The 25,282-nt window shown below is 37.1% G+C and overlaps 1 protein-coding gene across 1 annotated transcript; it reads right to left on the bottom strand.

Moving 5' to 3' along the window:
- Positions 1-111: 111 nt before the first annotated feature.
- LOC139849147 (uncharacterized) lies at positions 112-21,708 on the bottom strand. Its single transcript, XM_071838817.1, has 2 exons — positions 21,543-21,708; positions 112-551 (listed from the first exon to the last, which is right to left on the bottom strand). Exons 1-2 carry the CDS (start codon positions 21,706-21,708, stop codon positions 112-114), a joined length of 606 nt encoding a protein of 201 aa, XP_071694918.1.
- Positions 21,709-25,282: the final 3,574 nt, after the last annotated feature.

The raw sequence follows: 25,282 nt of genomic DNA, 5'->3' as shown, positions 1-25,282 counted from the left end.
AAAAAACATTACAATAAAAAAAATACACGCAAAAAAAAAAAAAAAAAAAAAAAAACATTACATTACACGCTTAAAAAAACATAAAAAAAAATTACATTATTAAAAAAAACACTAGTTTTGCATCGAGCGAAAGTTTGGCAGGAGGTTCCAAATATGAGCCGTTAAATCTTCACGAAGTTGATCGTGCACGTCTCGATCGCGAATCTCTTTGTCTCGTGATCGACGATCTTTGACCCTTCTCCGAATATTGCGACGAGGCCGGTTTTCGGGTTTATCTAACCATTCTTGTTCCCAAGTACTTAACGCAAACCCGTTATCTTCTTGTATCATGTTGTGCATAACAATACAACTATACATTATCCTTCTCATCTTATTAACACTCATAACTCGTGCCGGTGTTTTTAAAATCGCAAACCGACCTTGTAAAACACCAAATGTACGCTCAACATCATTTCTAGCACTCGCTTGAAATTTAGTAAATTTTTTTCTAGGCTCATCAATAGAAGTCGAATACCCCTTTATTAGTGTTGTCCAATCGGGATATATCCCGTCTGTAACAACCCAAACCAAACCACGAACAACCCGCGTTAAAATACGAAATAAAAAAAAATATATTTCCTGTTCAGCATGTAGCGCGGTGCGCCAAACTGGTCTGTCCAAAAAAGTTTTAAACGCGAAAAAGATCGACTACTTCCCGTCATAATTAGACCGAACGCTTTCACCAACATTTTCAAATATGTAAAACTAACACGATTCAAACATAAAAACAAGTTTTACATGATGGGGCCCACATTGGCCGATTTACGAGTTTAATACAAAATATGAGTTTCGACCGCCAAAAAGTTTAAGTACCAAACTACACTACGAGCATGGCGTTTGGGATTAAACTACCCAAGTCTCGGTCAACCTCCAAGAACTAATACTTCCAAAAAGCGTCCCCTAATCAACAAAGCGGGATCTCTATTCCATGATAATGCCCTTACCCTTGTCCACAACCGAACCTATAAAAATAGTAAATAACGAGAGGGTAAGCAAAGCTTAGTGAATGCAATAATTACACACATACATATATAATCTATTTACTTGCATCACTTACACATTATCGCACACGAGCTAGCAATTCGACAACCATGCAAAACATTAAGCATATACCAATAACCGCAAATTCTTAAGGAGCTAGCAATACCAATAGCATATAGTTCATAATTAAATATGCTAACACAACATTCTTATAACGATGGTTAACCAATTGAGCAAGGGAACGGTACTTAAAAGGCCGTTGGAGTTCGTAACATCCGTTAGTGTTACTTAAACGACGCATAATCACTAATCCTCCGGGTGATGTCTTAAACAACGCGACTCACTCACCCCCATGACAATGTGGCGTCTTGAACAACGCGACGAATCCACATGCCAATCAAAACGATGAGTGGTGTCTTAAACAACGCGAAATCCACTCCCATGACAATGTGGTGCCTTAGACAACGCGACAATGCCACATGTCAATCAAACAATGAGTAGTGTCTTAACAACGCGACAATACTACTCGTTACATAGAACGTGGTGTCTTAACAACGCGACAATGCCACATCCATTCTACACAAATAAATACATTATATACATACACGCATAATTATTCCACTCACCTTGCGCCTTCGGTGAATCAATAAAATCAGGCTTGAATCTTCAAGGTAACGCACCTATTATCACGCACATACAATCAATCAACCATTCAAGTTGGTCAAACTCACAACACTTACCACTACTATGTCATTTTGACCCATTTGGACACCTAACCCATAATTGGGTCCTCTTTTGCCAAAACCCTAACATTAGCTAAGTTAGGTCTCAAAACATCTTTTAACACTAGGTTTATGCATTAATCACAAACATTTACTAACTTAGGTCCATTTTGACCCATTTGACCCATTTAAGGTCAACACACCCATTTCGGGTCATCCACTAACTCACACAACACCCATTTACATAAATATTGGTGTTCTAGCAATTTACTAACTAATTAAGGTTTGTTAACAACAATTAATACTTGAAAAACCCTAGTTAGTCATCTTTGAGTCAACATAACCCTAATTCACCTAAAACACCCAATTTACTAACAAAGTGGGTTTTAGGTTCACCATTAACCCTAACCCTAACCCTTACACAAAATTAAATTAGGAAATCAAGTTTAGAGCATACCACTACACTCAAAATGTAGCTAGGAAGTAGATGAACAAGTTTAATGCTTGAGCTTGAGCAAGATTCCACCTTCTTCTTCTCCAAAAATGAGTTTTCTCACACTAGGTTAACACTCTCTCTCTAGAATTGAATGGATGATGATAAGGTAGATGGAAATGGAGTAAATGGCACTCCAAAAACTGATCCAAAGCCTTTAAGTCGGCCCTTAAGTGATTTTACCAAATTGCCCTCAAAATATCTAATTTAAAAAGAAAGGAATCTGTCAGCCCGTAGTGGCGCGGCGCGCCAAATGCCCAGTTCAGCTTCTTTTGTCTTTTAATTATATACAACGTAAACCCCACAACTTGAATAACTTATTCACACATATTTACAAGGAAAAATATTCGGGTCTTACAACTCTCCCCCGCTTACATCGGAGCGCGTCCTCGCGATCCAAGCCGCATGACAAGCGGGAAGATAAACCAACACAAATTTCTCGGGTTCCCATTTAAACTCGGAACCTTTACTACGACGCCATTGAACCTTAAAGGTCCTCACCTCCTTGTTACGCAACATTTTCACTTTCTCATTAAGTATAGCAATCGGCTCTTCAACATATTCCAACTTGTTGTTTAGCTCGATTTCGTCTAATGGCATCCACGAAGAATCATCCGCAAGACACTTACGGAGGTGGGAAACATGAAATGTATTATGGATCCCCGCAAGTTCTTCGGGTAATTCCAATCGATATGCAACTTCACCAACACGAGCTAAAACTTTGAATGGCCCAATAAATCGAGGAGCTAACTTTTCCCGTTTTCGAAATCGGATAATACCCTTCCATGGCGAAACTTTAAGCATTACCATGTCGCCTTCTTGAAATTCGAACGTTCGTCTACGTTTATCGGCATACGACTTTTGTCTATCTTGAGCCTTCTTCAGATGATCCCGAATAATCTCAATCTTGTTATTCGTCTCCAAAACCAAATCGGTACTCCCGATTTCCCCTTGACCCACTTCACCCCAACAAATTGGAGTTCGACACCTACGCCCATAAAGCATCTCATAAGGTGGCATCCCGATACTAGTGTGATAACTATTATTGTACTAGAATTCCACCAAAGGCAAGTGCTCATCCCAACTACCACCGAAATCAATAATGCACGCCCGTAACATATCTTCCAAAGTTTGATTCGTACGTTCGGTTTGACCGTCCGTTTGAGGATGATACGCCGTGCTCAACTTTAATTGCGTACCCATATCTTCATGAAACTTTTCCCAAAATCGAGATGTGAAACGGGTATCTCGATCCGAAATAATAGATATAGGAACCCCATGTCGCGAGACCACTTCCTTGATAAACAACTTAGCTAAGGCCTCCGACGATATCGCTTCTTTGATGGGGAGAAACAAAACACTTTTCGTCAAATGATCAACTATCACCCAAATCGTATCAAATTGGGTTCTCGCCTTCTTTGGTAACTTTGTAATGAAATCCATGCTCCCATTTCCATTTCGGGATTTCTAACGGTTGCAACTTACCATACAGCTTTTGGTGCTCGGCCTTAACTTGCAAACAAGTAACACATTGTTCAACATATTTTACAACATCACGCTTCATGCCCGGCCACCAATAATCTTTCCTTAAATCAAGATACATTTTCGTCGCGCCCGGGTGATAAAGTATTTCACAATCATAATCTTTTACCACATCCATCCACCTACGTTGACGATAATTCAAATCTCGTTGATTAAAGAGATGTTTCAAACTCTTATGATCCGAATAAATCGTACTGTTGACACCATACAAGTAATGGCGCCAAATTTTCAACGCATGTACCACCGCCGCCAACTCAAGATCATGAGTCGGATATCTCGTTTCGTGTTCCTTTAACTGTCGAGAGGCATAAGCGATGACTTTATCCCTTTGCATAAGAACACACCCGAGCCCGTTTAGAGAAGCATCACAATAAACCGTCATATCTTCCACACCTTCCGGCAATACTAACACCGGAGCTTGGCACAACTTCTCTTTTAACAATTGAAAAGCAATTTCTTGCTCGTTTTCCCAATTAAATTTAGCATTCTTCCTCGTCAATTTCGTCAATGGAGAAGCAATCTTAGAAAAGTCTTGGATAAACCGACGATAATAACCTGCCAATCCGAGAAAACTTCGGATTTCCGTAGGCGTAGTTGGTCGTCCCCAACTCTTCACCGTCTCGATCTTCCCCGGAAAACTCTTGAACGCCGTCTTTGTTCACAATATGACCAAGGAATTGGACTTCCCTTAGCCAAAATTCACATTTGGAGAACTTTGCATACAACTTCTCCTTTCGTAACGTCTTAAATACTTCACGCAAATGACGTTCATGTTCGTTCATACTTTTCGAGTAGACTAGTATGTCGTCAATGAACACTATTACCGACTTGTCCAACATAGGTTGGCACACTCGGTTCATAAGATCCATGAATGCCGCCGGTGCATTCGTAAGACCAAAAGGCATCACCACAAATTCAAAATGCCCATAACGCGTTCGAAAAGCCGTTTTCTCGATGTCTTCCTCGCGGACTCGCATTTGGTGATATCCGGACCGTAGGTCGATTTTAGAGAAATACATTGCACCTTGGAGTTGGTCAAACAAATCGCCAATCCTAGGCAAAGGATAACGATTCTTGATCGTCACTTTGTTCAACTCCCGATAATCGATGTACATCCGCATACTACCATCCTTCTTCTTTACGAACAATACCGGAGCGCCCCACGGCGAAGCACTCGGTCGAATAAAACCCTTTTCGAGTAACTCTTGGATTTGATTTAACAACTCTTGCATTTCCGTCGGTGCTAAACGATAAGGAGTTTTAGCAATGGGGGTAGCCCCCGGAACCAACTCAATGTGAAATTCAACTTGTCTTTCCGCCGGAACACCTGGTAACTCGTCCGGAAAAACGTCTTCAAATTCATTAATCACCGGAATTTCACGAATGGGTGGTAGCTCATTACGAGTATCAACAACATGAGCAAGGAAAGCCATGCCACCAGTAACAACGAAACGACGTGCCCGTGCAAAAGTGCATATCGGCACCGGTCTCCTTCGCTTATCGCCATGAATAATTAACTCTCCCCCACTTGGGGTCTTTACACGAATAAACTTATCATGGCATGCAATATCGGCTCTATAACGATCGAGCCAATCCATACCAATGACAACATCAAAATCGCCCAAGGTCATCGGGATGAGATCAATTTCAAAACTTTCGGCACCAAACACAACATTACAATTTCTACACACATCAACCACTAGCGCCGTCTTGCCATCCGCTATTTCAACTTCTACCGGATGGCTTAACTTTACTAGCGGTTTATTTAACTTAGGCACAAATCTTGGAGACACGAAAGACAAATTAGCACCACTATCAAAAAGTATCCTCGCCGGATTAGAATTAACCATGAAAGTACCTGAAACGACTTCATTGGATTGTTTGGCTTCTTCGTTCGTCATCAAGTAATTACGACCCCTGGCCGTACCCGCCGCCTTCTCTAGCCGTTTGACATTATCATTGCGCAACTCGGGACACTCGGGCCTCTTGTGCCCTTTTTTACCACAATTGAAACAAGTAAATTTGGTTGTAGAAGGTGGGTTGGTGCAATCACGGGCCATGTGCCCCCTTCGCCCGCAATTATGACATGAATAACGAAATTTCCCCGGAGCACTCTTCTTCACACTACCGACGCTCTCCGTTGCACCTTTACCCTTCTTGTTCGAATGACTAGTAGCTTCGAACTTCCTCTTACCAAAAGTAAAACTACTCTTTCTCAACACAAGCGCTTCAAAACCTTTAGCCATATTAAACAACTCATCGAAGCTTTTCACCACGTTCACACTAATTTTCTATTGATAACTATCATTCAAGGTTCGATAGAAATCTTCTTTCAACATCTTATCATTCCCGACATACTCCGGGCAAAATTGGGTCTTGGACAAAAACACGGATTTGAGAGTGTTCAAATCCATCGACCCTTGCCTCAAGGTACGTAGCTCGTCCTTAAGCCTTGTAAGATCGGCCGAAGTTCGGTATTCATCGAAAAACTCCGCTTTGAATTCGTCCCAAGTGAAGTCCATACATTGCACTGTAACATCCCAGGTAACACGTTCCCCATAGCATGATATTGTCCGCTTTGCCCGTAGGCGCACGGATTTTTTTTGGCGACCAAACACAACGAGCACTTTCCCAGGAGGTCACCCATCCTGGTAGTGCTCTCGCTTGAGCACGCTTAACTGCAGAGTTCTCATGAGATCTGCTGCGCTTGTGGTCCCAAAACGCGTCATGCTAGGAAAGGCCTCCACACCCTTATAAGGCATGCTTCGTTCCCCTCTCCAACCGATGTGGGACGGATTTAACACGGATGTTACAATCCTCCCCCCTAATGGGACACAGCGTCCTCGCTGTGTACGTTTGGTCCAGGGCCTGGCTCTGATACCATCTGAAATGTCCCGTTCATATTGATTATAAACGTTCCATATTAATTGATTTCGTTGCGAGGTTTTGACCTCTATATGAGACGTTTTTCAAAGACTGCATTCATTTTTAAAACAACCATAACCTTTATTTTATCAATAAAGGTTTCAAAAGCATTACGTAGATTATCAAATAATGATAATCTAAAATATACTGTTTACACACGACCATTACATAATGGTTTATAATAGAAATATATTACATCGACATATGTTTCTTGAATGCAGTTTTTTACATAATATCATACAAACATGGACTCCAAATCTTGTCCTTATTTTAGTATGCAACAGCGGAAGCTCTTAATATTCACCTGAGAATAAACATGCTTTAAACTTCAACAAAAATGTTGGTGAGTTATAGGTTTAACCTATATATATATATATCAAATCGTAACAATAGACCATAAGATTTCATATTTCAATATACATCCCATACATAGAGATAAAAATCATTCATATCGTGAACACCTGGTAACCGATATTAACAAGATGCATATATAAGAATATCCCCATCATTCCGGGACACCCTTCGGATATGATATAAATTTCGAAGTACTAAAGCATCCGGTACTTTGGATGGGGTTTGTTAGGCTCAATAGATCTATCTTTAGGATTCGCGTCAATTAGGGTGTCTGTTCCCTAATTCTTAGATTACTAGACTTAATAAAAAGGGGCATATTCAATTTCGATAATTCAACCATAGAATGTAGTTTCACGTACTTGTGTCTATTTTGTAAATCATTTATAAAACCTGCATGTATTCTCATCCCAAAAATATTAGATTTTAAAAATGGGATTATAACTCACTTTCACAGATTTTTACTTCGTCGGGAAGTAAGACTTGGCCACTGGTCGATTCACGAACCTATAACAAATATGTACATATATATCAAAGTATATTCAAAATATATTTACAACACTTTTAATATATTTTGATGTTTTAAGTTTATTAAGTCAGCTGTCCTCTTTAGTAACCTACAACTAGTTGTCCAACGTTAGATGTACAGAAAAAATTGATATATATATTATCTTGAATCAATCCACGACCCAGTGTATACACGTCTCAGGCTAGATCACAACTCAAAGTATATATATTTTTGGAATCAACCTCAACCCTGTATAGCTAACTCCCACATTACTGCATATAGAGTGTCTATGGTTGTTCCAAATAATATATACACATGGGTCGATATGATATGTCAAAACATTTGCATACGTGTCTATGGTATCCCAAGATTACATAATATATTAGAATACATGTATAATACAATATAAGTTAGCTAGGATATGATTAATATAGATTTGTTACCAATTTTCACGTTGCTACAACAAGAAAAATTATCCAATCTTGTTTTACCCATAACTTCTTCATTTTAAATCCGTTTTGAGTGAATCAAATTGCTATGGTTTCATATTGAACTCTATTTTATGAATCTAAACAGAAAAAGTATAGGTTTATAGTCGGAAATATAAGTTACAAGTCGTTTTTGTAAAGGTAGTCATTTCAGTCGAAAGAACGACGTCTAGATGACCATTTTAGAAAACATACTTCCACTTTGAGTTTAACCATGATTTTTGGATATAGTTTCATGTTCATAAGAAAAATCATTTTCCCAGAAGAACAACTTTTAAATCAAAGTTTATCATAGTTTTTAATTAACTAACCCAAAACAGTCCGCGGTGTTACTACGACGGCGTATGTCCGGTTTTACAGTGTTCTTCGTGTTTCCAGCTTTTAAATCATTAAGTTAGCATATCATATAGATATATAATATGTGTTTAGTTGATTTTAAAAGTCAAGTTATAAGGATTAACTTTTGTTTGCGAACAAGTTTAGAATTAACTAAACTATGTTCTAGTGATTACAAGTTTAAACCTTCGAATAAGATAGCTTTATATGTATGAATCGAATGTTGTTATGAACATCATTACTACCTCAAGTTTTCTGGATAAAGCTACTGGAAATGATAAAAATGGATCTAGCTTCAAAGGATCCTTGGATGGCTTGAAAGTTCTTGAAGCAGAATCATGACACGAAAACAAGTTCAAGTAAGATTTTCACTCGAAATAAGATTGTTATGGTTATAGAAATTGAATCAAAGTTTGAATATGAGTATTACCTTGTATTAGAAAGATATCTTACTGTAAATAATAAAGATTTCTTGAGGTTGGATGATCACTCTACAAGATTGGAAGTAAGCTAGCAAACTTGGAAGTATTCTTGATTTTATGAAACTAGAACTTGAAGAATTTATGAAGAACACTTAGAACTTGAAGATAGAACTTGAGAGAGATTAATTAGATGAAGAAAATTGAAGAATAAAAGTGTTTGTAGGTGTTGTTGGTCGTTGGTATATGGATTAGATATAAAGGATGTGTAATTTTGTTTACATGTAAATAAGTCATGAATGATTACTCATATTTTTGTAATTTTATGAGATATTTCATGCTAGTTGCCAAATGATGGTTCCTACATGTGTTAGGTAACTCACATGGGCTGCTAAGAGTTTATCATTGGAGTGTATATACCAATAGTACATACATCTAAAAGCTGTGTATTGTACGAGTACGAATACGGGTGCATACGAGTAGAATTGTTGATGAAACTGAACGAGGATGTAATTGTAAGCATTTTTGTTAAGTAGAAGTATTTTGATAAATGTATTGAAGTCTTTCAAAAGTGTATGAATACATATTAAAACACTACATGTATATACATTTTAACTGAGTCGTTAAGTCGTCGTTAGTCGTTACATGCAAGTGTTGTTTTGAAACCTTTAGGTTAACGATCTTGTTAAATGTTGTTAACCCATTGTTTATTAAATCAAATGACATGTTAAATTATTACATTATCATGATATCATGATGTATTAATATATCTTAATATGATATATATACATTAAATATTGTTATAGCGATAATCGTTACATATATGTCTCGTTTCAAAATCATTAAGTTAGTAGTCTTGTTTTTACATATGTAGTTCATTGTTAATATACTTAATGATATGTTTACTTATCATAATATCATGTTAACTATATATATATATATATATATATATATATATATATATATATATATATATATATATATATATATATATATATATATATATATCATCATATAGTTTTTACAAGTTTTAACGTTCGTGAATCGCCGGTCAACTTGGGTGGTCAATTGTCTATAAGAAACCTATTTCAATTAATCAAATCTTAACAAGTTTGATTGCTTAACATGTTGGAAACATTTAATCATGTAAATATCAATTTCATTTAATATATAAGAACATGGAAAAGTTCGGGTCACTTCAGTACCTACCCGTTAAATAAATTTCATCCCGAAATTTTAAGCTGTTGAAAGTGTTGACGAATCTTCTTGAAATAAATGCGGGTATTTCTTCTTCATTTGATCTTCACGCTCCCAGTGAACTCGGGTCCTCTACGAGCATTCCATCGAACCTTAACAATCGGTATCTTGTTTTGTTTAAGTCTCTTAACCTCACGATCCATTATTTCGACGGGTTCTTCAATGAATTGAAGTTTTTCATTGATTTAGATTTCGTCCAACGGAATAGTGAGATCTTCTTTAGCAAAACATTTCTTCAAATTCAAGACGTGGAAAGTGTTATGTACATTCGCAAGTTGTTAAGGTAACTCAAGTCGGTAAGCTACTGGTCCGACACAATCAATAATCTTGAATGGTCCAATATACCTTGGATTTAATTTCCCCCGTTTACCAAATCGAACAACACCTTTCCAAGGTGCAACCTTAAGCATGACCATTTCTCCACTTTCAAATTCTATGTCTTTTCTTTTAATGTCAGCGTAGCTCTTTTGTCGACTTTGGGCGGTTTTCAACTGTTGTTGAATTTGGATGATCTTCTCGGTAGTTTCTTGTATTATCTCCGGACCCGTAATCTGTCTATCCCCCACTTCACTCCAAAAAATCGGAGACCTGCACTTTCTATCATAAAGTGCTTCAAACGGCGCCATCTCAATGCTTTAATGATAGCTGTTGTTGTAGGAAAATTCTGCTAACGGTAGATGTCGATCCCAACTGTTTCTGAAATCAATAACACATGCTCGTAGCATGTCTTTAAGCGTTTGTATCGTCCTTTCGCTCTGCCCATCAGTTTGTGGAAGATAGGCAGTACTCATGTCTAGATGAGTTCCTAATGCTTGCTGTAATATCTGTCAGAATCTTGAAATAAATCTGTCATCCCTATCAGAGATAATAGAGATTGGTATTCCATGTCTGGAGACGACTTCCTTCAAATACAGTCGTGCTAACTTCTCCATCTTATCATCTTCTCTTATTGGCAGAAAGTGTGCTGACTTGATGAGACGATCAACTATTACCCAAATAGTATCATAACCACTTGCAGTCCTTGGCAATTTAGTAATGAAATCCATGGTAATGTTTTCCCATTTCCATTCCAGGATTTCAGGTTGTTGTAGTAGACCTGATGGTGTCTGATGTTCAGCTTTGACCTTAGAACACGTTAAACATTCTCCTACATATTTAGCAATATCGGCTTTCATACCTGGCCACCAAAAATGTTTCTTAAGATCCTTGTACATCTTCCCCGTTCCAGGATGTATTGAATATCTGGTTTTATGAGCTTCTCTAAGTACCATTTCTCTCATATCTTCAAATTTTGGTACCCAAATTCTTTCAGCCCTATACCGGGTTCCATCTTCCCGAATATTAAGATGCTTCTCCGATCCTTTGGGTATTTCATCCTTTAAATTTCCTTCTTTTAAAACTCCTTGTTTTGCCTCCTTTATTTGAGTAGTAAGGTTAGTGTGAATCATTATATTCATAGATTTTACTCGAATGGGTTCTCTGTCCTTTCTGCTCAAGGCGTCGGCTACCACATTTGCCTTCCCCGGGTGGTAACGAATCTCAAAGTCGTAATCATTCAACAATTCAATCCACATACGCTGCCTCATATTCAGTTGTTTCTGATTAAATATGTGTTGAAAACTTTTGTGGTCGGTATATATAATACTTTTGACCCATATAAGTAGTGCCTCCAAGTCTTTAATGCAAAAACAACCGCGCCTAATTCCAAATCATGCGTCGTATGATTTTGCTCGTGAATCAGCAATCACCTTCGTCCATTGCATTAATACACAACCGAGACCTTGCTTTGATGCATCACAATAAATCATAAAATCATCATTCCCTTCAGGCAATGACAATATAGGTGCCGTAGTTAGCTTTTTCTTCAATAACTGAAACGCTTTCTCTTGTTCATCCTTCCATTCAAATTTCTTCCCTTTATGCGTTAATGCAGTCAAGGGTTTTGCTATTCTGGAAAAGTCTTGGATGAACCTTCTGTAGTAACCAGCTAGTCCTAAAAACTGGCGTATGTGTTTTGGAGTTTTCGGGGTTTCCCACTTTTCAACAGTTTCTATCTTTGCCGGATCCACCTTAATACATTCTTTGTTCACTATGTGACCGAGGAATTGAACTTTTTCCAACCAAAATGCACACTTTGAAAATTTAGCGTACAATTCTTCCTTCCTCAATACTTCTAACACCTTTCTCAAATGTTCACCGTGTTCTTGGTCATTCTTTGAGTAAATAAGTATGTCATCAATGAAAACAATGACAAACTTGTCAAGGTATGGTCCACACACTCGGTTCATAAGGTCCATGAACACAGTTGGTGCATTAGTTAAACCAAACGGCATGACCATAAACTCGTAATGACCGTAACGTGTTCTGAACAGTCTTTAGAATATCATCTTCTTTCACCCGCATTTGATGATACCCGGAACGTAAGTCAATCTTTGAATAAACAGACGAGCCTTGTAGTTGATGAAATAAGTCATCGATTCTCGGTAGTGGGTAGCGGTTCTTGATGGTAAGTTTGTTCAACTCTCGGTAGTCGATACACAACCTGAATGTACCATCTTTCTTCTTGATAAACAAAACAGGAGCTCCCCACGGTGATGTGCTTGGTCGATTGAAACCACGCTCTAAAAGTTCTTGTAATTGGCTTTGCAGTTCTTTCATCTCGCTGGGTGCGAGTCTGTAAGGAGCACGAGCTATTGGTGCAGCTCCTGGTACAAGATCTATTTGAAATTCAACGGATCGATGTGGGGGTAATCCCGGTAATTCTTTCGGAAATACATCGGGAAATTCTTTTGCGACGGGAACATCATTGATGCTCTTTTCTTCAGTTTGTACTTTCTCGACGTGTGCTAGAACAGCATAGCAACCTTTTCTTATTAGTTTTTGTACCTTCAAATTACTAATAAGATGTAGCTTCGTGTTGCCCTTTTCTCCGTACACCATTAAGGGTTCTCCTTCTTCTCGTACAATGCGAATTGCATTTTTATAACATACGATCTCTGCTTTCACCTTCTTCAGCCAGTCCATGCCAACTATTACATCAAAACTCCCTAACTCTACGGTATCAAATCAATCTTAAATATTTCGCTACCCAGTTTAATTTCTCGATTCCGGCATATATAATCTGCTGAAATTAATTTACCGTTTGCTAATTCGAGTAAAAATTTACTATCCAACGGCGTCAATGGATAACTTAATTTAGCACAAAAATCTCTACTCATATAGCTTCTAATAATGTGGCCCGTTTTTCCACATTTATAACAAACTACATTGGAATAACTTGCTCCGACACTACTTGCTCCACCATTACTCGTTCCGACACCATTTGTTCCTTTCGTCCTGTTAACCCCTGGTCCGTAGACCTTACACTTCGCCGCGCTATGACCATTTCTTTTACACTTGTTGCAAAATTTGGTGCAGAACCCCAAGTAATACTTTTCACACCTTTGACATAGCTGCTTCTGATTGTTGTTGTTGTTGCGGTTGTTATTGTTGTTGGGATGATTGTTGTAGTTGTTGTTGTTGTTGTTGATGTTGTTGTTGCTGTTGTTGTTGCTGCTGTTGCTGCTGTTGTTGCTGCTGCTGCTACTGCTGCTGCTGCTGCTGCTGCTGCTGCTGTTGTTGTTGTTGTTGTTGTTGTTGTTGGGATAGTTGTTGCTATTATTGTTGTAATTGCTGTTGTTGTTGTATTGGTGATTCTTATCACCGTTTTCCTCCCACTTTCTTTTGAATTTCTTCACATTGGCCTCTTCAGCCGCCTGTTCTTTAATTCTTTCCTCAATCTGGTTCACTAGTTTGTGAGCCATTCTACATGCCTGTTGTATGGAGGCGGGCTCGTGTGAACTTATATCTTCTTGGATTCTTTCCGATAATCCTTTCACAAACGCGTCGATCTTCTCTTCCTCATCTTCGAACGCTCTCGGACACAATAGGCACAATTCTGTGAATCGTCTTTCGTACGTGGTAATATCAAATCCTTGGGTTCCTAACCCTCTAAGTTCTGTCTTGAGCTTATTGACCTCGGTTCTGGGACGGTACTTCTCGTTCATCAAGTGCTTGAATGCTGACCACGGTAGTGCGTAAGCATCATCTTGTCCCACTTGCTCTAGATAGGTATTCCACCATGTTAACACAGTACCTGTGAAGGTATGCGTAGCGTACTTCACTTTGTCCTCTTCAGTACACTTACTTATGGCAAACACCGATTCGACTTTCTCGGTCCACCGTTTCAATCCAACCGGTCCTTCGGTTCCATCAAATTCCAAAGGTTTGCAGGCAGTGAATTCTTTGTAGGTGCATCCTATACGATTTCTTGCGCCATTAGCTGCATTGCTAGATTCGGAGTTATTGTTGGTATGTAGCGTAGCCTGTACTGCAGCTATGTTTGAAGCAAGAAAGGCACAAAATTCCTCTTCGCTCATATTCAAGGTGTGTCGAGTAGTCGGTACCATTTCCTTCAAAATAGTCAAATGAAGCGAGTTAATCATATAGAATATCAAGAGTAGTCAATAGTATTTCGTAGCGTAATATGAACTTATTTATAAAAGCTCTTTCTTCATATTAGCGTTTTATACTCTTTAATTCGGGTAGTAACTACCCGTTAAGTTCATACGTAGTAGCTAACATACCATTTCAACTACTACAATTCTATATGAAAAACTAATCACAAAAAAAATATCATATTCAAACCTTTATACAATAACTTGCAAACTTACAATACCGCTTTTTTTTACATATAGCATGAAATATAGCACATAAAACTTTGATACAAAGTAGTTGCGAAGATAATTCTAGTTAATAAATAAGGCGTTCAGCAAAGGCAATAAAGACACGTAATTCATACATCCAGAAACAAGTCATGCATTATGGATTTACTAATACCACTTCCCATCCTTGGTTTTGTGGAACATAACCGTTGTGACCGATAGTAAGACAATGTGTTGTAAAGTCATCAAAAGGATGAAGGTTACGTAATGACCAACAGTCTCGTAATAACCTAAAAACCTCATTTCTTACCCCAATTACCGACTCCGTCACTTGTGGGAACGTTTTGTTTAATAGTTGTAGCCCGATGTTCTTGTTCTCACTTTGGTGAGAAGCGAACATTACTAACCCGTAAGCATAACATGCTTCTTTATGTTGCATGTTAGCCGCTTTTTCTAAATCATGAAGTCCTATATTCGGATATATTGAGTCAAAATAATTTCTTAACCCGTTGCGTAAAATAGCATTTGGGTTCCCCGCAATATATGCGTCAAAGTAAACACATCGTAACTTTTGGATTTCCCAATGTGATATCCCCCATCTTTCGAACAAAAGCCTTTTATAAATAAAGGCATTCTTGGAACGTTCTTCGAATGTCTTACAAACTGATCTCGCCTTAAATAGTTGTGCCGAGGAATTCTGACCGACTCTAGACAAGATTTCATCAATCATGTCTCTGGGTAGGTCTCTTAAAATATTGGGTTGTCTATCCATTTTGTATTTTTATACTGTAAAATAGACAAGAGTTAGATTCATAAAAAAATACTTATTAATACAATCAATTTTTACATATATCATAAAGCATAAGCACACTATATTACATATATTACATCACACGAATACAACTATCTTATTCCGACTCGCTCGTTTCTTCTTCTTCGGTTTTGGTTCGTTTTGCCAAGTTTATAGGGATATATGATGTTCCCCTAATACGAGCTGTCGTTTTTCACATTGGTTTAGAAAAACCTGGTGGTTTAGAGGTTCCCGGGTTATTGTCACAACTTAAAAAATACGGGTGTTGACGATACATATAAAGTTCATCGTGTTTGGAATCAAATTTCTCTATTTTTATGCCCTTTCCCTTATTGTTCTCTTTTGCCTTATTAAATTGTGTTGGGGTAATTTCTATAACATCATCGGAATCCTTGTCGGGATCCGATTCATCGGAGAATTGGTAATCCTCCCAATACTTTGCTTCCTTGGCGGAAACACAATTGACCATAATTAACTTTGGTCGGTTGGTTGAGGATTTTCTTCTACTTAACCGTTTTATTATTTCCCCCACTGGTTCTATTTCTTCTTCCGGTTCCGATTCTTCTTGCAGTTCCGATTCTTCTTCCGGTTCCGACTCTTCTTCCGGTTCCTCTTCAGGAACTTGTGAATCAGTCCACGAATCATTCCAATTTACATTTGACTCTTCATTATTATTAGGTGAGTCAATGGAACTTGTTCTAGAGGTAGAAATCTATCAATAATATCAAACACGTTAAGAGATTAATATATCACATAATATTCACATGTTAAAAATATATAGTTTCCAACAAAAATGTTAAGCAATCATTTTTAAAGAAAACACGGTCGAAGTCCAGACTCACTAATGCATCCTAACAAACTCGATAAGACACACTAATGCAAATTTTCTGGTTCTCTAAGACCAACGCTCGGATACCAACTGAAATGTCCCGTTCATATTGATTATAAACGTTCCATATTAATTGATTTCGTTGCGAGGTTTTGACCTCTATATGAGACGTTTTTCAAAGACTGCATTCATTTTTAAAACAACCATAACCTTTATTTTATCAATAAAGGTTTCAAAAGCATTACGTAGATTATCAAATAATGATAATCTAAAATATACTGTTTACACACGACCATTACATAATGGTTTACAATAGAAATATATTACATCGACATATGTTTCTTGAATGCTATTTTTACATAATATCATACAAACATGGACTCCAAATCTTGTCCTTATTTTAGTATGCAACAGCGGAAGCTCTTAATATTCACCTGAGAATAAACATGCTTTAAACTTCAACAAAAATGTTGGTGAGTTATAGGTTTAACCTATATATATCAAATCGTAACAATAGACCACAAGATTTCATATTTCAATATACATCCCATACATAGAGATAAAAATCATTCATATGGTGAACACCTGGTAACCGACATTAACAAGATGCATATATAAGAATATCCCCATCATTCCGGGACACCCTTCGGATATGATATAAATTTCGAAGTACTAAAGCATCCGGTACTTTGGATGGGGTTTGTTAGGCTCAATAGATCTATCTTTATGATTTGCGTCAATTAGGGTGTCTGTTCCCTAATTCTTAGATTACCCGACTTAATAATAAAGATTTCTTGAGGTTGGATGATCACTCTACAAGATTGGAAGTAAGCTAGCAAACTTGGAAGTATTCTTGATTTTATGAAACTAGAACTTATAGAATTTATGAAGAACACTTAGAACTTGAAGATAGAACTTGAGAGAGATTAATTAGATGAAGAAAATTGAAGAATGAAAGTGTTTGTAGGTGTTTTTGGTCGTTGGTATATGGATTAGATATAAAGGATGTGTAATTTTGTTTACATGTAAATAAGTCATGAATGATTACTCATATTTTTGTAATTTTATGAAATATTTCATGCTAGTTGCCAAATGATGGTTCCTACATGTGTTAGGTGACTCACATGGGCTGCTAAGAGCTGATCATTGGAGTGTATCTACCAATAGTACATACATCTAAAAGTTGTGTATTGTACGAGTACGAATACGGGTGCATACTAGTAGAATTGTTGATGAAACTGAACGAGGATGTAATTTTAAGCATTTTTGTTAAGTAGAAGTATTTTGATAAGTGTCTTGAAGTCTTTCAAAAGTGTATGAATACATATTAAAACACTACATGTATATACATTTTAACTGAGACGTTAAGTCGTCGTTAGTCGTTACATGTAAGTGTTGTTTTGAAACCTTTAGGTTAACAATCTTGTTAAATGTTGTTAACCCATTGTTTATTAAATCAAATGAGATGTTAAATTATTACATTATCATGATATCATGATGTATTAATATATCTTAATATGATATATATACATTAAATGTCGTTACAACGATAATCGTTACATATATGTCTCGTTTCAAAATCATTAAGTTAGTAGTCTTGTTTTTACATATGTAGTTCATTGTTAATATACTTAATGATATGTTTACTTATCATAATATCATGTTAACTATATATATATATATATATATATATATATATATATATATATATATATATATATATATATATATATATATATATATATATATATATATATATATATATATATATATATATATGTCATCATATAGTTTTTACAAGTTTTAACGTTCGTGAATCGCCGGTCAACTTGGGTGGTCAATTGTCTATATGAAACCTATTTCAATTAATCAAGTCTTAACAAGTTTGATTGCTTAACATGTTGGAAACATTTAATCATGTAAATATCAATTTCATTTAATATATAAGAACATGGAAAAGTTCAGGTCACTTCATGCACTTCACCATAAAGATGGATTTTCGCGTCCCACCATAACTTAGCATCGCCCCTTAACATGCTAGACCCGTACCTTGTCTTCTTATCGAGAGGACATTCGCAAGTACGAACGCCCCCTCTATATCGGAGATCCAACGGGCACTTTTAAGAGGATCTCTTTCGCCCTCAAAAGTGGGAGGTTGAGAATCCTTGAAGTTCTTATAGAAAAAGTCCCGTCTTCCCACATTATCATCATGAAGAACGGCCTTGACTTGCTCTTTGACTACATTGACTAATTGGTCGTCAATCGAGTCTTGAAACATCTTCTTAATCTCCTCAAGATATTCCGCCTTTTGACGTTTAAAGATGGCCTCAACCTTGGCTGTGAACTCGGGGTCTTCACTCGTGCCCCCATTATCGGTGTCGTGTCCGTTTCTCATCTTCATTCTATAAAACGAGATAGGTTAAACGGCGAAACAAAAGGACATAACACGTATGTATATACTTATACACCACACTATTCCATCTTGCTCAACAATCGTCGTACATTGCTTGTTCGACACGATTTGCGCCCGTAACAATGGTAGCTAATCATTGTTACGCGAGCACGTCGCATTAACTTGCTAGTACAACGTCTATCTCGCTTGATGATTGTAAAACATACCACAAAACAATTAGCACGAGGTTAGTTAACATAAACCAAAGTACTAACAATTCTCGATCCGGCCCAAAGTCCTACAAGTCCCGCATAAAGCGTACACACAATAAAGTCTAAGTCTAGGCACCTATCTCAAGTCGCCTAAATCCCTTAGACCATGCTCTGATACCACTTGTAACAACCCAAACCAAACCACGAACAACCCGCGTTAAAATACGAAATAAAAAAAAAATATTTCCTGTTCAGCATGTGGCGCGGCGCGCCAGATGGCCACGCGGCGCGCCAAACTGGTCTGTCCAAAAAAGTTTTAAACGCGAAAAAGATCGACTACTTCCCGTCATAATTAGACCGAATGCTTTCACCAACATTTTTAAATATGTAAAACTAACACGATTCAAACATAAAAACAAGTTTTACATGATGGGGCCCACATTGGCCGATTTACGAGTTTAATACAAAATATGAGTTTCGACCGCTAAAAATTTTAAGTACCAAACTACACTACGAGCATGGCATTTGGGATTAAACTACCCAAGTCTCGGTCAACCTCCAAGAACTAATACTTCCAAAAAGCGTCCCCTAATCAACAAAGCGGGATCTCTATTCCATGATAATGCCCTTACCCTTGTCCACAACCGAACCTATAAAAATAGTAAACAACGAGAGGGTAAGCAAAGCTTAGTGAATGCAATAATTATACACATACATATATAATCTACTTACTTGCATCACTTACACATTATCGCACACGAGCTAGCAATTCGACAACCATGCAAAACATTAAGCATATACCAATAACCGCAAATTCTTAAGGAGCTAGCAATACCAATAGCATATAGTTCAGAATTAAATATGCTAACACAACATTCTTATAACCATGGTTAACCAATCGAGCAAGGGAACGGTACTTAAAAGGCCGTTGGAGTTCGTAACATCCGTTAGTGTTACTTAAACGACGCGTAATCACTAATCCCCCGGGTGATGTCTTAAACAACGCGACTCACTCACCCCCATGACAATGTGGCATCTTGAACAACGTGACGAATCCACATGCCAATCAAAACGATGAGTGGTGTCTTAAACAACGCGACATCCACTCCCATGACAATGTGGTGCCTTAGACAACGCGATAATGCCACATGTCAATCAAACAATGAGTAGTGTCTTAACAACGCGACAATACTACTCGTTACATAGAATGTGGTGTCTTAACAACGCGACAATGCCACATCCATTCTACACAAATAAATACATTATATACATACACGCATAATTATTCCACTCACCTTACGCCTTCGGTGAATCAATAAAATCAAGCTTGAATCTTCAAGGTAACGCACCTATTATCACGCACATACAATCAATCAACCATTCAAGTTGGTCAAACTCACAACACTTACCACTACTATGTCATTTTGACCCATTTGGACACCTAACCCATAATTGGGTCCTCTTTTGCCAAATCCCTAACATTAGCCAAGTTAGGTCTTAAAACATCTTTTAACACTAGGTTTATGCATTAATCACAAACATTTACTAACTTAGGTCCATTTTGACCCATTTGACCCATTTAAGGTCAACACACCCATTTCGGGTCATCCACTAACCCACACAACACCCTTTTACATAAATATTGGTGTTCTAGTAATTTACTAACTAATTAAGGTTTGTTAACAACAATTAATACTTGAAAAACCCTAGTTAGTCATCTTTGAGTCAACATAATCCTAATTCACCCAAAACACTCAATTTACTAACAAAGTGGGTTTTAGGTTCACCATTAACCCTAACCCTAACCCTTACATAAAATTAAATTAGGAAATCAAGTTTAGAGCATACCACTACACTCAAAATGTAGCTAGGAAGTAGATGAACAAGTTTAATGCTTGAGCTTGAGCAAGATTCCACCTTCTTCTTCTCCAAAAATGAGTTTTCTCACACTAGGTTAACACTCTCTCTCTAGAATTGAATGGATGAGGATAAGGTAGATGGAAATGGAGTAAATGGCACTCCAAAAACTGATCCAAAGCCTTTAAGTCGGCCCTTAAGTGATTTTACCAAATTGCCCTCAAAATATCTAATTTAAAAAGAAAGGAATTTGTCAGCCCGTAGTGGCGCGGCGCGCCATAGGGCCGCGCGGCGCGCCAAATGCCCAGTTCAGCTTCTTTTGTCTTTTAATTATATACAACGTAAACTCCACAACTTGAATAACTTATTCACACATATTTACAAGGAAAAATATTCGGGTCTTACACCGTCCGCCAAGTAGTAACCAAAGGGATAATGGTTTCCATTTTCTTCAAACGGTGAAGGTGCGGCTCTATCCTTACGAAGGGAATCAAACAACAGAGAATGATTTAACACATTAATGTCATTGGTTGAACCCGCCATCCCAAAAAACGCATGCCATATTCACATATCGTATGAAGCAACCGCTTCAAGCATGATCGTCGGGTGACCGTGATCACCTCTCGTATATTGACCTTTCCATGCAACGGGACAATTTTTCTATGTCCAATGCATACAGTCAATACTACCCAACATTCCCTTGAAACCATGTTTCTCCTCGTGCGCCGAATACAACCGAGCAATGTCAGTTGCATCAGGCTTCCTCAAATATTCCCGCCCAAATAAGTGAATTATACACTTGCAAAAATTATTTAAAGTAACATAACCCGTTTTTTCCGCCATTTTAATATATTCATCAAATATATCCGCGGTCATCCCATACGACAATTGCCGTAACGCGCAAGTTATTTTTTGAATAGTTTAAAAACCAAGACGTCCAAGTGCATTCGGACGTTGTTGGAAAAAAGTAAAATGATCGGGGGCATTAGGAGTATAAGAGTGTTGAAGAATACCGTCTCGGATACGGAGAAATAAAACTTTGCGCATCCGAAATCGTCTCTTGAAAATGTCGTCCGGAAACGTCGGATTTTCACAAAAGTAATCGTTCCACAATAATTCACCAGCTGCTTCACGATCTCTATTTAAAAAACGTCGTGATTGTCTTTGAAAACGAGTTCTTGGTTGGATTTCTTCCTCTTCTTCGGACGACGTTGAATCGAATAACAAATCGATACTTAAGGCTAAAAAATCCATTTTTTTTAGTTTCTAAAACAAAAAGAATATATAAACTTTTATATATATTTGAGTGTGTAGTGAATTAGTGGTGAAAAATGAAAATAAAGTGTGTATTTATAGAAGAAAAAGAGGAAAATAAAAAAAAAAAAAATTTATCACCAACGGCTATATTGCAACGAATATGATATTTGGTCCAATCAAAACGTGCCACGTCGCTAGAAAATGCGTTTGTAGCAGCATCAATGTGTGACAAACGCCCCCAGACAAACGCCCCATTCCGGGCGTTTGTGGGCGGATTCAGGCGACAAACGCCTGCGTTAACTGTGGTCTTAGTGTCTGTTATAATGTTTTAAGTGGTGGGAAGTATAATTTCTTTATAAGTAGCTTGGTTAGGATATAGTCTTCTTTTATCTAATGAGTCGAGTTCTTATAATTATTTTAGTCCAAAATGAAGATAGCCAAAATCAGTCGAAAGTCATATGAAGTGTCATTTTTTTATTACATGAATATGTCCTTTTATAATTCCAGTGATGAGTTAATTATCATTTAATTATGGATATTATGATTGTAGAGCTGCCTTTGTAGTTGTTATAAATCATATGTTGGGGAACCTATGTTTAACGATGAATCTATGTTTATATATTTTATATGGTTGTCTTGTACATTTAGTACGGTTGTGAACTTGTAACACCTATTGTTATTTCTTTGAATGGCGTATGTTACTTCCTCGTGAAATTTATATTAGTCAGTTGATTGGGATGCCATGCTTTGTTGCGACAGGTTTGGTTGAGACTAATCCGGAGAGTGCACTTAGCAGATTTCGTGAAGTAGTTCAGATGAAATCAAAGAAAGCGGAATGGTAAGTATTAATAGTAGATTTCTTGGTGTGATATCAACACAATATGAGCTAAGTGTGCCTGCTAGAATTTGTGTTGAATCTTATATTGTTAGATTATTCAAATACATCCTCTTCATGATGTGCATCAACATTTATATACTACAGTTGAAAATTTTGTAGTCATGCATTACTGTAGCGTAGAGTTATATATCTTTTACGTTTGGCATTGTATTTCGTTTCCATTTAAGTGGCTACTTGTAGTGGTGCATACTTATGCATCAACATTTATAAGCCACTTATAGTAGTCATCGGTCGATATTCGCCATAATAGATGATATATCTGCTCGCTCTCTCTATCTGAATGTGCCATTCTTTAAACAAAATATGCTAGTGAAGTCAATGATGATTTGTATGCCATGTTTAATACGGGATTAAAAGCAGTTAACAAACTGTCCTCATAATTCAAAGTGACATTAACTTCCGTTGGGTCTTTGAATATCATTAGGTTTGAGAAAGTAATGAGTTTGTTCGCGTTAGGAATAAAACACATACAGATAATTGTGGTTTGCAGCTCTTAGAATAGGAAGAGTTAGGCGAGTCGTAGTATCTTTTGTTTTGAATAAGATTGTTTGTAGGCTTTTTGCTGGTTCTTCGGGTTGCCTATCAGCTGCTTTGTATTTAATGATACCTTAATGATTGCCTATTTAATTTAACAAGTTTTAATCTTGCAGGTGAAATATGGAGTGTTGCTCAAAAAGAACCCTGCACAATTTTCTAATAACATTACTCTAGTAACCATATTTATATTGGATAGAAGGAATTGGGTATACAGTAAACAAACTCTTTAGAATGCTATGAATGTTGGTATTTGCGAATTTGAAACCTTCTGTAAGATACATTCGAAACGATAACATACATTCGACAACGAACGATAACATACATTAGACGACGAACGATAACATACATTCGACAACGAACGATAACATACATTAGACAACGAACGATAACATACATTCAAACACGAATGATATCATACATTCCAGGAACGATAACATACATTCGACGACTAATAACACACATTCGAAGATGAATGATAACATACATTCGACGAGGAACGATAAAATACATTCCACGAACGATAACATACATTTGACGAACGATAATATACAGAACGATAAGATATATTCGACATAGAACGATAACATACATTGGACGAACGATAAGATACATTCGACAACGAGCGATTACATACATTCGACGAACGATAAGATACATTCGACAACGAACGATAACATACATTTGAAGACGAATGATAACATACATTCTAGGAACGATAACATACATTCGACGACTGATAACATACATTCGATGATGAACGATAACATACATTCGATGATGAACTATAACATACATTCGACGACGAAACGATAACATACATTTGAAGACGAATGATAACATACATTGCAGGAACGATAACATACATTCGACGATGAACGATAACATACATTCGACGACGAACGATAACATACATTTGAAGACGAATGATAACATACATTCCAGGAACGATAACATACATTCGACGACTAATAACACACATTCGACGATGAACGATAGCATACATTCGACGAGGAATGATAAAATACATTCGACGAACAATAACATACATTTGACGAACGATAACATACATTTGACGAAAGATAAGATACATTCGACAACGAACGATAACATACATTCGACGAACGATAACATACATTAGACGGCGAGCGATAACATGCATTCGACGAACGATAAGATAAATTCGACAACGAACGATAAGATACATTCGACAACGAACGATAACATACATTCAACAACGAACGATAACATAAATTCGACGACGAACGATAACATACATTTGACAACGAACCATATATTCGATGAACGATAACATACATTTGAAGAACGATAACATTCATGTAAATGAAACTATCCCTCAGATTTTTTAGATCAATCTCGAAAAGATTCTTGAGACCCGGTCTATGAACTTTGATAACAACTTCTTGCCCGTTCAATCTTGCACGATGTACTTGACCTGCAATAGATACAAGTTATTACCCTGAAATTGGTTATTTATTGGTTGTTTCAAACACGATGACAGACCACAGAATACATGATCAACTATAAGTTTTTTAACGCCCATTACACAAAATGAACTCTTGTTTACCAAAACGGGCGGCAACTATTTGCTCGAAATCAATGTAATCAAATTAAAATGGCTTCCAAGCTCTTCTTTGAAAATGGAATAAGTAGTCTCTGAGGTAAATCCATATACCACAGTGTCGGTTCGGGATTTCAGGACCAAAA

Source organism: Rutidosis leptorrhynchoides, chromosome 5 (genome assembly GCF_046630445.1).
Source record: "Rutidosis leptorrhynchoides isolate AG116_Rl617_1_P2 chromosome 5, CSIRO_AGI_Rlap_v1, whole genome shotgun sequence".
NCBI classification, from domain to species: Eukaryota; Viridiplantae; Streptophyta; class Magnoliopsida; order Asterales; family Asteraceae; genus Rutidosis; species Rutidosis leptorrhynchoides.
The sequence above is the reverse complement of the archived record's forward strand: the minus strand, read 5'-3'. Positions and strand labels throughout refer to the sequence as shown.